The following is a 21,751-nucleotide window of genomic DNA, read 5'->3' on the forward strand; positions in this document are numbered from 1 at the left end:
CCTGCGGCGCCTTCCTCTGACGCTGCCACTGCCGCTAACCACCACAATACACAAATGGACTGTGTTAATTATCATCGTGATGGACTAGACTATCAACGAGACTCACGCGTTTCTCTGATGCTATATCTTATGTTAGGTCTTGCGACGCGTCTACACCACTGTTTCTCAACTTTATTTCGGCCACGTCACTTTTATTTGCATTTGCAGTTATCTTCACTTCAACTCCATAAAAAAATATCTATGATTTTGACTCATTTACTATGACCCCTGATGATGTTCCATTTTTTTTTACATGTGAAAAGAATGCCATAAACCTTTAAGTAGCCGCATGACTCACGTTGAGAACCATTGGTTAATAAACGACAACAAATTAAAGAAAATTATTATAGATCAATTAGAAAATGAGAATGTATCTTTTTTGCAAAGCATAATATAAGGCTACATTTAAGGTAAATTACAGGCTAAATTACAAAAAGCTTGATCAATGAAAGGACGGTAGTACTATTGTATATTCTTAATTCTACGTAAGATGTTAGAGGCTCTTTTGTTACAAGACTCTAAGAAACATGTACATTTTCAATAAGCAAAATTATCTTGTACGAAAAAAGATTACAATGCAGCATATATGTATATGTATTATAAGTTAGAAAAAAAGACAAAGCGGTAGAAGACAGAAATTAGATCAAATTAATACAAAGTAAGCGTTACAATGTACAATCCGATCGAATATCATCTATGTATATCAAAGTGCGTTATATGATATATGATATATTATCAGAAATAGGGAAGAAGTCTTGGCGATCGAAAACGAATTATCGAATCATCGCTCGAAATGGCTGATGACGCGTAATTTCTTTTTTTAATATACCTGCGTATGAGTATAACGACTGTTGTGATCACGGCGGCGAGGAATACAAAACCGCCGAACACTCCCAGAGCGATCACAGCTCCCAAGTTCAATTTGGCTTGATGGGTGCCGCTGGGTTGCTCAGCGCTGTCTACTCGGAAGGGACCAGACGGTTCCGGTATACCCGCGCCGATTCCCGCTTGTGCGTGATCTACGCCACTTCCGGATATCTCATTGTCCTGTGGATGATCGCTGCCAGCGTCATTCAGCGCCGACAAAGGAGTCGCGGGTCTATTTAGGCCGATGCTCGGCCTTCTCGAGACAGTCTCCCTCACCGTCGCTGGGAGTTCCGCGGTGTTTGGTACATTCCGAGACGGTAAAGGAGTCGTACTGGTGGTTGCTGCACTCGCCGTGGTCCTGGTCCTCGGAGTGAGGTACGTCCGAACTTTTGGAGTGGACGGACGTACTGTTGCTCGAGTAGGAGAACTTAAGGTTGTTCGTAATTCCTCTGATAAGGAAAAATTTGCACATTAAATATATAACATAAATACATCTTATTACTCCCTAAATATTTCAATTAATTTTAGTAAATATGTATATATATATATAGGTATATTATTTATTGTATAATTTTAGCTATGTATTATACTTGACGTAACATTTAATTTTCGTTATCTTAAAATTCTATGAAAATGTTAAAAATATAATTTATCAAACGTAATTATTATTTCAAATAAGTAAAATTTAATAAATAATTATCACTACGTTGAATCCATTTTTGTGCAGTAATTAAAAAAATTTTAATTTTATAATTTTTCAAAACTAATTTCTTTCTAGATATACACATTCCGACTTTTATTATTATAAATCTATAAATAAGTACCTATGCAAGTGGGGGCAGCGCGATCGTATGATCCAGTACTTAAACACGTTATTTGTCGGGAACCAACGAGCCGATAACCCTTTTCACATGTGTACGTGACGATGCTATTAACCCATAGACTTTGATTGAAGGTATTCCTCACCACGACACTTTCACGCTCTACCTCAATAGAACTGTGCGCAACTATAGTCGGTGGATCGCAGAGAATCGGCTCGCATCGTGGCGGTGGACCATTCCAACGTTCGTCGACGTCGCAAATTAGTCGAGCCCGTCCTGCGATTGCAGAGATTGAATTATAATCATTTCTCACGAATGATTTACAAGACATTCACTCTCTATCTCAAATGCACCGTGAATAATTATGACGAATCGTGATTGACTGTAATACTTACCGGTCATCTCATAACCGTCATTACAGGTATACTGTACTTGGCTGAGATAAGTAGTGGTTTCGTTGATTAGTATGTAACTACCGTATTTTATATTCGCGGGATAGTTGCAATTGATATCTGAAACGATGAGAGCACGTTACAAAGCGAGTAATGTTCCCGATAATTTCATTTGAATATAATTTCTCAATCGTGTTTCTTACATTTGCACACCGGTGGAAACTCGTTGTAGAAACCGGTGTCAAGGCAAGTGCGATTTAGTGGTCCGACTAGGAGACTACCGCTGTCACACTCGTACTCCACGGTTGCCCCGACTTCATAAACATTGCCCGAGGTTCCAGTCGAATCGGAGATCACCATCATCGTGGAATTTGGTGGCTGTTCGGGTCTGCCACAAGCTTGTGGTTCTGAAAAAGCAAAATTATTTTTGTTTTTCTGTTCAATAAAAAGAGTTATTTATTAATAAAACAGCATGCACAGAAAAATATTAAATTTAAGCAACAAAAATAGATTGAAAACTTTAAATAAGAATTAAAAAAAAAACATATATGAACTTTAAGAGGAATTATATCTTAAGAAAATTTATTCGACCAATAAATAACAATTAAAAAAGTTTTTCAAATTTTGTTAGAATATGAATTAAACAATTTTATATAGATATTAATAAAATTCACGGTTCATTTCAAAAATTTTAAATAATTGGTGTACGATGTATTATATTAGATTCTCACAAAGTCTCACAAATAAAAAACTTCTAAATACCTATATTATTTTAAATACGTCATATTTGAAGTATCTATTCTGGAGTATTGTTTAAATAGTAGGAATGCGAGTATATAACAAGTAAGACGATACTTACGATGTTGACAGATGAAATTAAGCCGGGATGAGCAAGGTGTATCGGACCAAAGCCAGCCTCTACTGCCATCGTATCGAGCACAATCTTCTTCAGTACCTTGTGGTAAACTCCAGAACGAAACAGACACCTCCTCACCACTTCCGGTCCATCTCCATAACGTCCGATCTTTCGGGTCTCTAATTGCGCCCATCCAATACTGATTGGACGTGTCGCTCCTTCATTAATGATCAAAAACATTTTCATATATTATTTTCCAAATAGAAAGAGAGAGAAGAGGGACGATTATTTAAGTATTATTTAAAAATTTTTTAATATGATTTTTTTTAATACTATATTTAAAAATTATTTTATAATTTTAAATGCATTTAAAATATACAGTATTTGAGCATTACATTAAAAACAAAATTGTTAATATAATATTTTGTAATTATGTTTCAAACTGTTCAATTAAATTTTATTTGGAAAATTTAGAGTTTAAAATTTGTTCGTATCATTGTTCAAAATGTTCTCAGAATTTTTTCATATCATTTCTGTTGCTAGTGATATTTTTTAAATTTTCTTATTACATATACTACATAGATTTTCTGTATATGTATATTTGCCATATGAATATGAATGTACCTGTGTCGCCTCCATAGTTCCCAGGAAATGAATCCTTGCAGAGCTGGATTACTCTCATCTACGAGAGTACCACCTCGCGTACGGCAGAATGACAGAGCTTCCCTGAATATCAACGGATGGCGATTGTAAAATATGTAACATTTGCCGTTGTAAGTTGCCGTTGATCCTGGCGGTTGGTCTCTGAATTGAGGGCACCTCTCAATTGGCAAGGCCTGTATTCATTTTTTATGCAATCAATTATTATCACATCCGTAGAAGAGAAAGAAGTAGATTTATTTTCATTCTGACGTAAGGACCTAGTTGTTGTACAATTATTAAATTTACCTGATCGGTATAGACAAACGCCTCACACAAAGACAACTGTACGGGAACATCGGCAAACTTTGAAACTTCCAGATGCACCGAAACAAAAGCTCCGGGCATCGGTGGGTTACAAGGCAAAAAGAGGGGCTGTCCTTCCTCTAAAGATCCGGTAAATTGATTGCAAACGGGATTCGTTGCTAAGTCTGGTCGATTGTTACCAACTCGAACGATGATGGTGCCAGAAATGTTGTTGCCTGGAGGCCAATTAAACAAATTTTGCTTGTTAAAACTCATAGACAACTTTGGTTGTAATGTTGTTTTTCTCAATTCTGTCTCAGATATTATCAAGAAATTATCGCAAGATACATCGATTCAATATTTTTTGTGTGCTGAAACGTAGTTTCATTATAGGAAAACTTCGAAAATTATGGACTTAAAGCAATCACGACTATAATTATATTGAGTCTCCCTAAGACGCTCAACTGCGTTCATGCATGAAATTAATGGCATATACTATTATATGAGACGTTAGTTTAATCTGTGTCAATGCTATAATAATTGCACGCAGTGCTCTGTTATAGTTAATTAGATATAAATTGAAGGATTCCTCTTTTAATGACTTTCGAACGATGTCATGTCAAAACAGTTCAGTCAAACAACATTCTGTTCAAATATATGTACGATATTAAATTTAATAATCGATTATATTAAAATCTCGTTGAAATTTTTTTCAAAAAGCGTAGCAAATATTGCGTTATTTATATCATGGAAACATTTCTATATTTATATGATTTGTTTTATTATCACATATAAATATGCTTTAATTCTGCTAGGACATAAATTGGACACATATCTCAACTTCGAACAAATAAAATCAATAAATCAAGATACACCAATAAAGTTGCGATTAATTAAATCTATTATCTATTAATTTTCAATCAAATTCAATTTTTTTTTATACATATATTCTAGTTATAAAGCATTAAAAAAAATAACACGACACTAAGCGGTAATATACTTGTTAAAACATATCTGAATAGATCGATAGCTACACTATGGATTTTGCCGGATTAAAGAGAACCGTGGATAAATCAAGACTTTCATTTGCAGTTTATAATCGAGAGGGTAGAATGCATGCCGATTATAAGTATCTGGACGGGTAGAATCCTCTCGAGCATACTACGTCTTCTGCCCCAGATGATAGTCCGACTGTGACTGGCTAGACAATCGTCCACGAATATCCGTAGAGCTGCAAACTACTGCAATTACATGCTTTCGTTCTGTACAGTGATGATCGCGAATTCAAACTCGTGCGACAGTCTGGTAAACGATCGTACTCAGAGATATTGTACGTACGGCACGTACGTCCGTACACGTACGGTCGCGAGATTTTCCTGTCGCACATGTACAAGCCGCTATTCTCGCCTGTAATGAGTGCGTAGACATGTAGCGCACGAGTGAGGAGCAACATGAGGTAAAGGAGAAACTCTCGTATCGGGAAAAGATTGGGAGACACGCTCGTGTCTTCCACCAAGCGTCGTATCGTGAGTAAAAACAGCAAGGGAAACCATTATCCTCTATTAATCATGAATGTTAATTATGTATAATTACAGTTGGTAGACATTAATTACATTTTATCTAACTCTGTCCACCATTAGTCGCGTTAAATCTATTTCACTAATTTAACGCTAATTTTTTTTTTTATTTGGTAGAGAGAAAAATAAAATTTAAATAAAAAACTACTTGGTATTTGATTATACGAGTTTCTCGTGAATTCAAAAGTTCAAAATGCCTAAGGCTTTATATTATCGAAGTTTAACATTTTCAAAATCCTTTTCTTCTTAATTCCAGGAAGATTTTATTTATGCGATTCTCAATAAAAAAAAATTATCCCATCAAATTAACAATACGACTACTGTAATAAAATTCGATGCTATTGAGTTCTTTAGTTCAGTATGAGATAATTAACAGCAATGAAGTTGTAGTACATGAGTTAATAATCATGCAGTTTATTGACGAAATTGAACAAATCGATTCTTCTTCGCCGCTGAGGCGTAACGTGAAAGCTGCTCTTTCACGCAGAGAGACCGACGTAATTGTAATGCGCCGTTTGTTCAATTATGAGCGGTCGTGCGGATGGTGGAGCCGGCATAAGAATTATCATCAGTATCTCTTCGGTGCTGGGCCGTAACTAAACAGCTGCTTAAAACGGGCTGCATTATGCCGGCCATTGTTTCATCTTCACCTCGCACAGCGATTCTACTGGCGCATCTTTATCCGCAAGCATTAAAGCTATCTAATCATCAATTATCGCATTTGAATAATTCATCTTTCTCCGGCGTATGCTTTACCTGGCGAATTTTGTGTGAACGTGGCGACACGGAAGTCGTTGATAATCCATTCCGCCGCGCAGGATTAAAACTGTTTACCTAGCTCGCATGATGCTGAATTCATTTTTATATTTTTCCGATACATAATCAGGAAATCGCGCTAATTTGCCGCTGGATCAGTGGTTTCCTCGGAAAAAAAGTTGGAAATACTTTTACTTGAGGAACAAATATATATGATATATAGTCAAGAGAATTTTTCTTGAATAAAAAACAAAATGATCTCGCTTCTTGCTCTCGCATTACGGGTGTCTAGCACTGACAATGCCATTATTATCGCTCGTTTAATAGTGAAAGTTTCTCTCATTCGAGCGAACGAACTTTCGAAACGATAACGCGAATTTTCCAGTGCCGCACGGTGGCCCATTAATGAAGAAGCGCCTAGTATAATCCGCAGAATTGCGGAAACGTGCATCTTTATTGAACCGCAAAACCTTCCGTGCTAACCAGATACAACCAAATTGCAAATTGTTTTCTTCTTGTGCAATGATTAAATAATTAATGATAAATTACATATAATATATTATATTCGTATTATACTTGTATAATATTACTTGAATCATTAAGGAAAAAAGATGGTTTAAAACAATGATTTAGTTCCGCAATTAAATATACGCGATATAACTTCGAGTTGATTGACGATTAAGCTCAGGTTTCTCGAATGCTGCTGAAAAATGCATGTGGCGTACCGCGAGAGATGGTATTGCGATGATTTTCTAACAATTGAAAGTGGAAAGACTCTCACTTTCATCGTGGAAGAGTTTCTAAATGATTTCGTATGCAAACAAGGCCGACTTGGTCAGTGGAAAGGGAAGGAAGTGCGAATTTTATGATGGAATTTTACGGATCGTTTGTGCAAAAAATAAGATGGATTTTCTGCGGCTCTGTGAACACGAAATTCTCGCGATCTATTTGTTTTACATCGAAAGTATCATGAGGACTAGCCTCCAGCCATCGATTGTTCACAATATACTGATTTCGTTATCAGATCGACGAATATTCGCTGAAGCGTCAATTTCTTCGAAATTGGATCGCAACGTTTGCATACTTTTATCTGCGCATTATCTTTACACAACAGGACGTATGTTATACAATAAATATAAAACAATAAAAAAATAGAATAATATATTAGAAAAATTAATATTTTTAATAAAATAGAACGAAATGAATTTAATATTAAAAAGTTTAAGTTTGTATATTATAGAAAAATTTTCCGACTTTAACAGGTGACAATTCGACATCGAGAAATTAAAAATCTATAATTATATATTGCATCTTTATAAATAAAAGATAAATTTTAAAAAGAGAGAAAAGTAACTATCATTAATACATTATTTATACATATAACTAGTTTCAAATAAATATGAGAAAGGATGTTTAATATAACTCAATTTAATAATAAAGTATTATAATTTCAAGCGTAGGCTGGCAATATTGGATAGTAAATCTGTTTTTCGCGATCACGGATCCATCTTGCTGAGCTTGTGTTACCGGTAATTATCTCAGTAATGCTTATTTATTGATAGAAAGTCGAGAAAACATGCCATGGAAACGAAAGTACTAAACGACGGATAAGATACTTACTACGGTATCGCGGAGATTTTATCTCGACAGCGTGGGCCTTGCATTAGAATTCATATCGAGATCACCGAGAGACTTTATCGTCCGCGCTTATCAGCAGTAACGCTCATTACAGAACGAAGCCCCTCACAGCAAATTGTAGCGCGCGCAAAATGCTCTTTATCACCGCTTTTTACCAACTTTTTCCGTCGAGCGACGCAACCTCATAACGAGCGTCTGATTCAATACCCGCGAGATTGACACCGCGAAGAAAATATAATAGATACTGCAACGATTCGATGCGCTTGTAAACCACTACACTGAACGGCAAAGGTCTAATTACCGACGCTATCACGATCTTTCTTACGATCCTTCACAAATTTTATTTTATTTTACACTCCACGTCAGACGCCGTAAATCGTCCCGCTGGAAAGAAATGGTCAACCATTCGTCCGAAGCAATAATTGGAAACAGAGCGAATCGTCTCTTGAAGATCGCGGTGCAAATATCAATTTTCCACTGCTCGCTCTCTTAATCGTTGCTTTGATCAGTACCGAATAATATTTTTTAACGTTAATAATATTTATCATTGTATTTACTATTTAGCACGAAATTTGTTATCTGTTACATATTCAGATCAGAAAATATTATAATTATCTCAAATTCTCCACATCTATAAATTCTTCATTCATTCAATAGTTTTATCAGTTAATACTTAAAAGTTACAAATTCAAAATACAGTAAATAATTCCAAAATATCATTAGTTATACGTTTAGACTTTTCAAATTTGTTTCGCACAAAATTGAAAATGTCTTCGAGGTCGACGTCTAAGGGGTAAACGACACGCTGGACGCGCTCATTAAATGTTGGAACGATAGTGTGTAGAAATATCGTCTGTGATTTGCAAGAGTTCATTTATTACGCGAAACGGTAAATTCTCACAAGCGGCGGAGCGCGAAGAAATATATATGGTATTACTTACCGCAGCACGGCTTGCCAAAGTCCAGTCGCACCAGCTGCACCATGTACGGTTCCAACAGGTTCACGTACCACCACGGTTTGCGTTCGGGCATCGTCAGGGTGCAAGTTTGCAGCGTGAATCTCTGGCTGCTGCTTCCGTCAACCGCACGTTGCGGAATTCCGCCAGCTTTCGAGGTGCTGGACTGCATCGGCGCTTTGCCGCCTGCCACGTTCAGAACTGCAAAGGAGAATTAACACAATCGATTGTCATGCTCGATAATTGGTGCGAAATGAACTATTTTTCTCAGATGATGAAAGGTATAATTAAATCTTTCTGTGCAACACGACATGACGCAAATAAATTCGATGAGGCTATAATGGAGGTAGTATCTTGCAGGCCCTTTGTGTTCTCAAATATACAATAAAAATTGATTCTCCCTTTTTCTAACTGATTTCCTATACCAATTACTTGTCGTATCCCTAATACAGATGCTCGATTAGAGTCTCATCTTAACGAGCGCATCATTACAGAAGATGGGCATGAGATTACATCGCGTTAGTTAGAGATTACTACGCACCACCCGTTCTAAAGTTGATCTATAAATTAAACGGGCGGCTGCTTGATTATAAGGTAAAGAACGACGCGATGGAGGATCCAGGCTCTGGTATGCACGTGCACACAACCGCACAGATTTTTCCTTTGTTTCTTTTTTTTTTTTTTTTACACATATCGAACGCATACCTCGGTAACGCGGCGATAATTTCCTGTGAGAAAATCGCTGTAACTCATTTCCATATATCTATCTGATAAAAAGAAGGTCGGCCGCCGCCACCACCACCGCCGCACGGGTGAATAGCCGTATGGCACACGCAGATGGAGACCACGGCCATCTGTGGCCATCGCCAAGTTTTGTGCAACAAATGCCGTGCATTCGCGAACACGTTGGCGGCCTTGCGGTAGTTTTACTGTACCGTAACGTCAGAATTTTATTGGTGCGATGCCGATGACGACGGTACGTGCTACTAGCCTGCGATACGCGTCACCTCGGCCTTAATCATGTCTAATCAGAATCCGAGCTTAGCGATGAAATCGGTATCCCTCATTGTGCTGGACCGATCAATCAGGCGGGTCTCCATAATACTATTGTTGCATTATCTCGTTATTACATAATATAATGATATTTAGCTCGTTTATACTCGTTTAAGAGCTAATCCAATATCATTTTTTACTTAATGACTGAGGCTGATTAGATTATGGGTCTCCGTAATGCTTTTGCTTTTTGCAAGAGTATTACGTAGAGTATAATGACACTCGTAATTGAGTATAAGTGAGGTAATCCGGTATCGTTCTTTGTAATCACTTGAGATTAAGTTATACTATATTTTACAATCAAATTAGACCAAGAAACATTTCACGACCTTCTCCATTTACGTTCCCATAAATGTCATTGTATATGCAAATTTCATACATAGCACTCGCAAGAAAACAGGTATTCCATAATATATGAAATAGACAGATAATAATCTTGCAAAGTGTTTGCTGATTGCTTGCGTTGGAAATGCGTTAATGAAATTCTCACAACATTCTTCATAATCGGTATAATACGTAACTTGCTCGGTATAAACATTTCATAGCACTGTTTTGAGATACTATGAGACGCGCGTTTCTATACACAATTTGTTACCACGGCCTCACGGTATCTCATGAAATCTGGCGTGGAACAATCGAGAGATGCATAGACAAGACGCGTATCGCATGTAGAAGTCCGATGCGTAAACAAAGGGCTTACTGAAGATTCACCCATATGTATCAAGCGCATCTTCAAGATAGTCCGATAAATGCGTTGGGAAAGAACGGTCAGGTTTACTCGCTAAGGCTAATCTTCGGGCTCAATTGTATTCTGCAGAATTGTATTCTTGCAGTCCGTGCGGAAAAAAACTTATGCTCCGTTGGAGGTAAAGAAGAGCAGATTACACAATCGATTCCGAATCAGAAATAATTAACATTAAAATCCAACGAAATTAATTCTTCAACCGTGTGAAAATGCTAGAAATCATGAAGCAATTTAAACGGAGATGAATTGCAATTACAACACTGTTCAGATTTATTATTTTCATAATCAGCAATAAAAAAGTGAATAATATTACAAATTAATTATTTAAAAAATTGACTTGCACTTTGAATGCAAAATTTCGAATTAAAGGTGCATTGTAGAGTGCGATTAATCGAGCGGCTAAATTATAATCTTCATCGAAACGCGTGGCGTTAAACGTTTGCTGTACTTAATCATCCTAATGAAGCAATCGAAATTCTATCGAATAGGCGTCGGTTCGACACATCAAGATAATCGATGCATTCTCGACCTAAACCTACATACTGGCTAGCGCCCCATGAAACTCCATGTATGCAGCGCACGTTCCCACAAGACGAATGCGTATGCACGCCATACATAACTCATAATTTACAGTTATTCTTATACATGCAAACGCAAAAGCTTTTTTCGTTATTATATCGTTTCCGTCGATATCGTGTAATAAGGAGTACCACGAGCAATCCGCAATGGTATATTTTTTCGACCTAATAAAGGTAATCATGTACAGTAACGTCTTTTATTCTAATTACTTTTATGATTTTTTTATAATAAAATTATTTCAATATAAAATGTTTGCACTTAATGTTCATGTCAATAAACTACTATAATAAAATACATATTTATAAATTAATGTTTTATTGAAAACCAGATAAAGTGTTATAGAGAAGAATCAAAATTAAGCCAAGAGAAAAATTAAAATAAAATAAAACAAAATATTACTTAAAATCAGAACTAAAAATAAAAAGTTTTAATAACTGAAAGTTGTGCTATATAGACACTATTTTATTTTCTTTTATAGATGACATAGTAAAATAGTATATATGACATGTCCCTGAAATCATTTGCTAATGCTTACGTCACTCTGGTACGCATTATTCTATTATTTTTCATTGCAAGGCGTCATCTACGGATTATTTTTATAGTTTAATCATCAAGGCAAGGTAATATTATACCATGTCGACATGTTAATCGTTCTATCCTTGTTTGCCATATTTCTATCATGACGAGAATACTGATGATGCAAAGAGATTAATGACACAACAAAAAACAATACTTGCCCCTGTAAAACTGCTAAGTTCACCACTTTTATTATAATAATAACAAGCTTCCTATCTTAACTTGAACCAGTTAAACGTTAAACTATATCGTGACGCGATCTTTATTGAACACTGAAAAAGAAAGTGCAGTCTTACTTTCGCAAAATACGAAGTACTTAGCATTCTTAAGATCGAAAAACAGGAAACGTTTCATAGACAAGAGTTGATTTTATGTCCTGACTTAAAGTTTTATTATACCGTTTACCAGATGGTAAACGCAGTTCTACTTTTTTACTATGGTGTATAATCTCTCTAACTTCAAACATTTTCAAATATAGTTCACGTAAATCTCTAGACTAGAACTTTTTATGAAGACATTATTTCGATGGAATAATCCATTTTTTCGGAACGTTCTTGGAGAACGGAAATATTAGATAAAACGTTTAAAGTCAAGACTTGTTTAAAAGGAGGTTGAAAGATAAAACAGTCCTGTTTATATAAGGAGAGTTAAGTTCGTTCCATTTTGAAATCCACAGAAATAAACTTTTTAAATTCTAAAAGACACTATAGTGAATAGTATTTAAATTTATTAAATAATATTAAAGTATTAATATTGATTCTATATATAGATGTTATATATATCTTTTTTTAAGTTCAGCAAATTTTGTTGAAGCCTGAAATTGATACTTGAAGGCTTTCGTATACTTCCTCTTTATAACATTAATCCTAAAAGTCTGGTCACAAATGGATTCTTTACGGAAACAGCGCGTACCTATTACAGAAGGCGAACGAGAGGTATACGTTCAAAAAGTCAAGTTCACGCACAGTTGCGCAAGTGGCAACCTGCTCTCGCGGTCGGCGGATCACGAGAAATTGTTGCGACCGTCTTGGGTGGGCAATCGAGCAATTTTGTGCAAACACTGCTCGCGCACACGCTTGCTTCACGATCGTCGAAATAATGACGAAGAAACGCCCGCGAATGTTCGACGGTTATTGCCCCGTACAAGAAATGCTATTACAACGTCATCAATCTACACGGTGTTTCCTCGTGCCTCAGGAAACAGGTGTAAAGACTACCGCAGAGGAATGTGTCAGATTCTGCTCTACTGAATTACCGGTAGTCTATACCGAACCCTCCACTATTATTTAACAGAGATATTTAAAAGAAATTCTTGGATATTCTAACGTTTTACTCGTACAATTCCCAGATTCACGAATGTATGGAAAATTATTTGTATAAAAATTATTACAAATGAATCAATATAATTAATAAAATTATTTTTTGTTTAAAAAATTCGATAACGTATATAAAAATAAAATACATACATTGATATTCAAGATTCAAGAATCTCCATTAGATATCTGCAACATGTTATTTCAATTATCAAGAAATTCTGAACGCAACAAGTGTATGTAACTGGATAGAAGATAGAATGTGTCATTTAAAATTTATATTACTTTTCTCGTCCTTCTCTTTAAAGCATGTATCTATAATTCATAATTAAAAACCAAAACAGATAACACACACATTTGGATATACTTAAGTAAACATAAAGTTTAAAAAAGAGGCAAGAATTAATAAAATAAAAGAATCTGTGTCAATAACATATTTAAGTGTTAAAATTTGCTGAGGATAATTGGCAATATTATCGTTCAAGAATAGAGTTGAGTGCTCGAAAATATTCGGGTTAAGAGGTCGTTAACGATTTTTATATGCAGACCGTGAAATTTGAAAATAATTTCAGAGATAATGTTCCGCCTTTCTGATTATAGCAGTTTCACTTATCCTTATCCCTTTTTTCCCTCTAATCGGATAAATCGAGAATCGTAACCTATATAATCCTGTTCCAGTAAAATATATCATTTAGATATGTTTAGGATGTCACGCATTGACAAAAACTTCGCACTGTCATCGTTGATGGCTGCAATTATCTCCATCGACTGTTTTATCAGATCGCCTATATCTAGTAATAATGCTTTTCTAAGTACATATCTGATTTATCTTTAACGACAAATACTTATTAACGTATATAATTAAGGGACTTGTACTACTATCTCATTATACTTTACGGTCGATTAAAAAGTTTATTATCATATCAGAGATTAATTAGAGAGATTATTAGAAAGATTATAAAATTTGCATTAATTATCGAACATTTTTCACTTAAAAAAGTAGAACATCGATTTAATATAAGAACTTACATTATTATTTCAGTATATTGCAGGATTAATTACATAGTTCAACACTAAATTCTCTCCGAAGTAACATAGTACACATCTCAAAACCTTTTTTATACTGAATACGATATTGTTGTCAGAATTTGCGTAATACACGTCAGAACTTTAAGTAAATTGAGGTAAAATGAACAAAAAAGTGATATATTGTTAGATTATGTTATTGATATTCTGCACAGCAAAATATTCATTGACAAATGAAAGTATCAGAGCATTGTTTTAACGTTTTAATTAGACCTACTTATGACTCAACCCGGAAATGGAGACGTGAAATTTATACGTGAAAAATTTGTAAAATAAATGAAAGAATAAGTAATTCAATGTAAATTACTTATTGCATAATTTATATTATATTATTGTTCATTATTAGAGAAGATTTGTCGGCACCTGACAAGTGCATTTCTCTTTTCATTCTTTCTTTCTCGCGTTCTGCTTGGTTCACGCCACGAAGAGACAGTCCTTGCAATCATCGGGGCGTGTCGACATCGTGCACTTGTAATCCACGCGACCCACTTCCGCCCACAACACAGCGCCATTTCTCGTGATCCTGGACCAGTTCAGCCTGTCGTTGAATTCGCGGAGCATGGCTGTGAGATCTCATCAGAAGCGATTCTCTCCGAGCCATGCTCTTTCACTTCGATACGTTTCGCATGAGAACATATGTAAGAATTTTATCGCTAAAAGGAAAAGAGCGACATTATGCACTTCCAGAGCATATTTCATTCAATCATCAGTTAATTGCACGACTAACAAAATAAAAATGGATCAGTTCGCGGTTTACTTTACTTTTTCTTTAATTCTAGTTCTAGCTTTTCTGAAGATAAAAAAATAAAAATAGTTAAGTTAAAATTTTACAAACTATTTTTTGTTTAAAATTTCTCCGTTAATAAATTTATGATATTAATTATATATTTAAGAATAGTTATTTATTTAATATCATAGAACTATAATACACGTATATTTTATGATAGCATCCATTTTTTCATATTCTTTATGGCAAATGTATCAATTTTATAAATGATTAAAACTTGTATTTAAAATTTAAATGATTACGTATAAATCATTCATTGCTTTCAAGAAACAGATGTTTCTATAATTATATAATGTATTCAATTTCTAATTTTATATTCTCTTTTACAAAATAAAGTATATAGAATAAGAAATTCACCAATTTAAAAAGAATTCTGAGTAAAGTATATAATAAATATTATCTCTTTTTAAAAAGTACAAAAATATTCGTAATATCTTCTTTTGTGATAGATATCATTTTTACGATCTGTTAACCTGATAAATTTCAACCTGATGAACATTTGATTTACTCTGTGATCAGTGCGTTCAATAGAGAAGTAATAGAAGGAGAATCTTTCTCGAAACCTCATTCCTGAGATGAACGCAACACTATAGAAAACGCATTCCACCGATAAGTAATTTCTGTAACATATGCACGGAATATACGAGAAGCATCCATTATCAGTCGGATATCTTTCGTTAGTGAGAAGTGCGAGCATTAATACATGTTTGCGCTTCATATATAGGAAAACATGTATGAGAAAACACGTAAGATATTTTATGAAATAAACTTGTTAATGAGCTGTCTTGAGTTCCATAGACATCATTAAAAGAAAATTAAAATTTCATCTATGATAAACCAAGAATTTTCTTTATCTTATTCGTCCAAGATGAAATAAAGATACATTTATGATTAAAATAAGTAATAGGTGATAGAAACGACATAATAGAAATATCGAGAAGCAAATACGGGGATGTTTCCAGCGACGCAAGAAGAACGAGGAAAATTCGTTCGATCCGGTCCAAGGACAATGAAAACTCTGGCAGGTTTCTGTTTGAGGAATGCGCATAAGATTGGGAAGGCCGCAGGCATCTTAAGTAGTAACAGGTTCAGAGTTAACGGTGCACTACCCCCACCGGCACGTCCGACACTGCTTATACCAATCGTCGTTGTCGGACCTGCTCGGTCAAGGACACGTGGAATCGGGTCACTTGCCTTCCCGAAACAGCGAACTCAAATACAGTCGAGCATCAACGGCTTTTCGCGCCAAATTATAGAAAGGCGGACTATTCCATATAAAGACGTTTTATGTTATGCGGAATCTCTCAGACTTATTCAGTCATTTACCTACTCTCTGTCCAGCTTGCACTCAATTTCGCCTTCACGAAAACATTAAAAATAAATAATCGATTATATAGAAAAATCAAATTTCTTACTTATTTTCAAAATGCAGTTTCTTTTACCTCGACAATGTAGTTAAATAGATTTTTAAGTAAAAAATTATTTGTGAAAATTAAAAATTTGCAATTTGTAATTTGAAATTGTGAACAAGAATTCCATTATTCCTATATGGATTATCTTTTACGGATATCAAACGTTCTGATAAAACATAGCTTACAAACAGTGATGAACGATAAACTATCGCAGATCTAATTGTATAATATTACTGCTTAAAGGAATTAGCATTATGTTTGAGATAATTAGAAATGTTATCAAAAAATGGATGATTCTCTTACCGCAGAAGGGTACGCCTTCCGGCATCCAAGAGCCTCCGACTTGGCATTCTCTCCTCGCTGGTCCTAAAAGCTCGAATCCACGTTCACAGGAATATGTAGCTATAGTGCCCAGCGGCAGCGTGGTTTCCTTAAGGAGTTCCTCCTCCTCGTCTATGACGTCGTCGCTATCTCTGATGGTGAAACGCACGCTACTATGTGCCGGTGCACCTGGATAACCGCATCCTGCGCCATTGGATCCTGCAATGTAATGCGTTTCTTGTTAATTTATTGCAATTATCATCAAGTATCTCGCGGATAACGACGCGAGTGTAAATAAGTAGATTTATATTTATGCTGATGTAAGTTTCATAAAAAGATGCAGTATAGATTTTATGCGCATTACAATGTTATTAAAAATAAAAAAAGATAGTAATAATAAAGAACTGTGTCACAGAGAATATTATCTATTTATGTCTCTTTTGTGTATTTAAACTAAGACAACTTTCTTTTACAAATTAAAATATGACTAATTCTCGGATGAACTTTTCTCTCTTGTTATAAACACGCACATGAAAAACATAATTACATGTCCTATAATTACATGTCTATCCTATGATTAGAAATCTATAATTTACATGTATACAACTTTTTATTATATAAATATTTAAATTTATCGCAAATTTTATGTTGTATTTACATCATTATTCTTCAATAAAATATTAATGCGTACACCTTGTGCACTGGAAATTCAAGTGCTACAGAGACCTAGTTCCTATATGCAGGAAGATTTCACTTTTGTCCTCGTATAGCGACGATAGTTATCCAGAACGACGTGCTAATTAATGCAGTCATTCCTGTTTTCCTTTCTAATGCCAATTAATTACATATAATCGATTCACAATCACGTCTACGGAAGTTACAATGTGAATTGAGTAGCTGATTTTGTTAGATGTTTTCTCAGAATGCAAAAGATAGGGAAAAAAATGCTATTTCAATCAGATTTTTCGTATACGTTCTTTCTTCGTAACATCCGCGCACGGAAACGTTTTTCCTCGATGATCACGTCTAATCGCGCGCATCCATTTCACGGTACGAAATTGCCTCAAATGCCCGCGCGCGAATTCTCGCGAGAGCTGTTAACTTCTCACAACGGATATACCCTCGGCTATCTGCGCGATCCAATCTCTCATGACTAATTGCACGAATAATGCAACGCGTTTTCTGACCGGCCATCGTGAGTGAACACGCTTTTCAATCTCTTCGCCGTATCGAAGACACGCAACCTCACATCATCACGCACCGAGCTTATCAACAGTGTACGATGCATGGCGGGACGTTGCCTCATCGGATTGCCGCTGCCGTTTTCAAGCCGATGATTTCAATGGGCAGTGGAGTCTCGTCACCTTCCTGAGCAAAATGCTCAAATCACCGAGCAGCAACGTACGAGTGTTTTACGTTATTCTCGTGCGAAACGAAAGGGTCTTATTTATGTAACTCGTATCATCCCTTGCGTAACAAAAGTGAACACAGGAAACTAGTCTCCACCGTGTTTTACATTATTTCGCTTTTTCTTGCGACGAATGAAAAACATAGGTTTGGTTTAAGTACACATCCGTTGCCAGTATGATTGCGAAAGGTGTTGCAAAGTGGGATAAGTTTATAGTTTCATAATATAACGCTATAATAATAAAGCAGTTCATTTGAAAGGGAGTTAAAATCTCGAGCTTTAATTTAACTAAATAACCCAATAAAAATTAACAGAACATTGCCTCTACCTCTGAATTTAATTCACGCGCAGAATCATTCTTCACTCTTAACGTTTTACACTTTAAAAACTCCTGATAATATCTTAAAAATTTATCCATCGAACAAAATCAACCCAGATTTTCATGAATTTTGCAATGTTGTACGTCCACTTTCCGCAGTCTGGAATTCCGACTGGATAACAACTATGATGAAAGCGATGCATACTTGAACCTTGCGTCGGTAGATGCAGAAACTGCCTGAAGCCGCTCCTGATTACACTACACCCTTCCATCTCGTCACGTTTCACCGAGTATGCAGACAGAAATAAATGCAGAAATACATACTCGGTCTCAGTGGCAACCCGCCATTATCGTAATCCTGTGATTTACGTGTATGTTATACGTGGCTGCCAGTGAATCCTGACCCGGAGCAGAGTGCAACATATCGAGGTGCTGTCTGCTGGGTTTCGAAAAGAAAAAAAAAGTCGGGGATACGAGCGACGTAAAACGCCGGTGAGGCGACGTAACGGAAGCGATAACGCAAGCAAGCAGCGGCCGCATCCTGCAGCGATCGCGCAATCGTCTAGGAAGTCATCGGCTATGCAGGCGCTACATGGTGTGTGCTAATCCGAAATGCGATGTTTGAGGGAAATAAACTTTAACAACATGACGAATTTCACTCGCTGTTGCGTAAAACAACCATCATCATTTTTTATTCTCTTGTCGGCTGTTCATTTCTCTTCCTTTTGCCGATAAAAATTTAACGCACTTAAACCACGTATTTACAAAGCTTTTTTTTTCACGAATGAAACATAAATTTCGTTCTTCCAACAAAAAGTTTTATGGATATATTCACAGATCATTCATTTCCTTTAACTCTGATAAGACTTGAAATTTATAAAGGTAATAAAAATAACTTTTTTTTTTGCGCGCGCAAATATATATCTAAATTTAACAAACAGAAACAAACTTTGTCGTAGTTTTATCGTGTGTATTTTCAAAAATACGATTTCTTGTGCTCTTCTTTATTATCTGTTTAAAATCGTAAAACATTTGTAAGAAAGTTTTCAAGTCGCTAATAAAGAATTTTTAATATAACTTGTAAAGAAGAACAAACTTGAAATGTAAAAATTGTATAGAATGATCGTACATTACAAGAGTAATAAATGTTCATGTCTATGTTCACGTATAAACCGATGTCTATAGCTAATTTTTAATTCAAATCATCTTAATGCCTGGTTTATGCTTCAGGTCTTAATCCCAAAATCCTAAAATTCAACCAATAAAGCTGCCAGTTCTAACCGAAATTTGAACTCTATTGGCTGAATTTTAGGATTAAGTCCTTAAGACCAAAGCATAAACCAGGCATAACAATATCTTAAATGTTAATACGTCTTGTGATTGATAATGCCCGAGGTAATGTCTTATCAATCACAAAGCGTATTAAATGACAATATCAGAGATGAGAATCCATTATGAATATCGGACTAAAACAATCTTTTTTCCCCCCCGATTTCTTTCTTTCTTTCAACATTGCCGATTTCACAGGTCAGTTCTTAATAAAATGTAGCGCAGAATGTTTGTTAAAGCAATTTTCGTATTACATAAGAACCATGCATGGATCGCGTGCGAAACGCAAATCTCGAGCATTTCTCATCGGATGCACCTACGCAAGTCTCGAAATCAGTGAAATCGCCTCGCATCTCGATTTACATCGATGTGTTGTCTAGTGGTAACGTAAGATGTATGCATCAAATGCAGCGAAATTATAGAAACCGCAATGCAATACACGCTTGGCAAAAGCGGACGTTGCAGCGTGAGAGTGAGAATTATTGATGTTACATATATAAAAAATAATATACGCGATTTATGTTCCACAAAACAAATTATCAATTGTAGATTATTCATGTAGTTAGAAAAAATTTTAATTATTATTTTAACTATTATTTAAACTATTCGATATCATATTTTAGAAATCGTGACTTTCACAATTCTAGAATAAAAATATTTTTCCAAGGACACGAAAATGATCGTAAATTACATAAGTATTATACAGCCACTTAAAAATTCTGCATCACGTTCAAGAATTATTAAGATACAACACAAGCCTTTTGCCAAATAATATTTTGTAGTTTTCAAAGTAAAGAAAAAAATGCACGTCACTCGCCTAATGCACGATATGATAAATCTTTTTCGAGTTAATGCTTCGGACGTGCTTTTGCCGATTTAGGGTTTTGACGATGACCTTCTATTCAAAGAATAACATTCCTATAGTCGGCAGCTGTCAGATTTGATTTTTACATTTATCGTACATAATATGTATAAAGTTATTCCGTCACAGAACAAATAGGCTTTGGTTACAGTGTGTTCAGATAGTTGATCTAAGCCAAACAATTCATCAATATCTATCTCGAATAATAATCTCGAAAAGTATTCTTGAATAGGTTCGGTTTTAGATGCATTCACTGGAATAACGGATTGCAGCACTATAAAGAATAATGTGTGAACAATATCTGTGAAGAGGACATTTTACTAAGGTTAGTATAGTGATTGTAATGTTAATATTATTTTATTTTAATAAATCATATAATTATTACATAATTACAAATTAAAGAATTTTTATTATTAAGCTTTGTAAAATAAAGGGTTCATATTTTGAGAACAAATCAACCTATGATGTAAATAAATTCTTCTATTTAAAACGACTATCCGAATATTCTGATAAAACTTGTTCGTTCGTAACTTTATACATCAATTTTAACAAAGGTTTATTAAAGAAGAAATAGCAAGTCACTGATCTATTCTGAAACTTTTAACGATATCGTTGTTGAGCAGCGTTTTTATCATTTTATGTGCAACATAATGTAACGATAACCATACACGTTAAGAATTATAAACTAGACTTACTAGTTTTCGAGAATGTTGTCGCAAAGGAAAGTAAAATAGAAAAGTCTTCTGATTTCAGAACATTCCTTCGAAAAAATCTTGAACTCCAAAGTGACCTTACTACAGGTAAAATTCCACGTTTTTTAGATAAAGTCCTTGTCAGTGACAAATCGATATTTTTTGGTAAAAAACTGGTACAAAATGGGGTATGTTAAGTTAGCACCCCAACTATAGTACCTACTCAGGAGTTCTGATTAGAGTTCCCACTTCCTTTTGACGAGACGAAGAGTTCCCTATAGTTAATAACAAGAGTTCCGCTCAATAAACATTTTTTTTACATTTTTTAAAAATGGGGTGCTAACTTTTTATCAAATTTCGAGGTGGAATAGTTCTGAGCGGCTTAATAGCTTCAATTTGCGATTGCCTAGAGTTCCTGATAT

General features: G+C 35.2%; 1 protein-coding gene across 1 annotated transcript in view; it reads right to left on the reverse strand.

Annotated features, from left to right (window-relative positions):
• LOC108772606 (uncharacterized) overlaps positions 1-21,751 on the reverse strand; it is a 67,037-nt gene that overhangs the window by 3,008 nt on the left and 42,278 nt on the right. The window contains 11 exon segments of the mRNA XM_018538177.1: positions 869-1,355; positions 1,731-2,003; positions 2,123-2,239; positions 2,323-2,526; positions 2,979-3,193; positions 3,600-3,811; positions 3,924-4,156; positions 8,833-9,048; positions 16,702-16,938; positions 18,982-19,040; positions 19,042-19,108. Of these exon segments, the coding sequence (XP_018393679.1) occupies positions 869-1,355; positions 1,731-2,003; positions 2,123-2,239; positions 2,323-2,526; positions 2,979-3,193; positions 3,600-3,811; positions 3,924-4,156; positions 8,833-9,048; positions 16,702-16,938; positions 18,982-19,040; positions 19,042-19,108 (2,320 nt within the window).

This window comes from Cyphomyrmex costatus, unplaced genomic scaffold (assembly GCF_001594065.2).
Source record: "Cyphomyrmex costatus isolate MS0001 unplaced genomic scaffold, Ccosl1.0 scaffold193, whole genome shotgun sequence".
Lineage (NCBI taxonomy): Eukaryota > Metazoa > Arthropoda > Insecta > Hymenoptera > Formicidae > Cyphomyrmex > Cyphomyrmex costatus.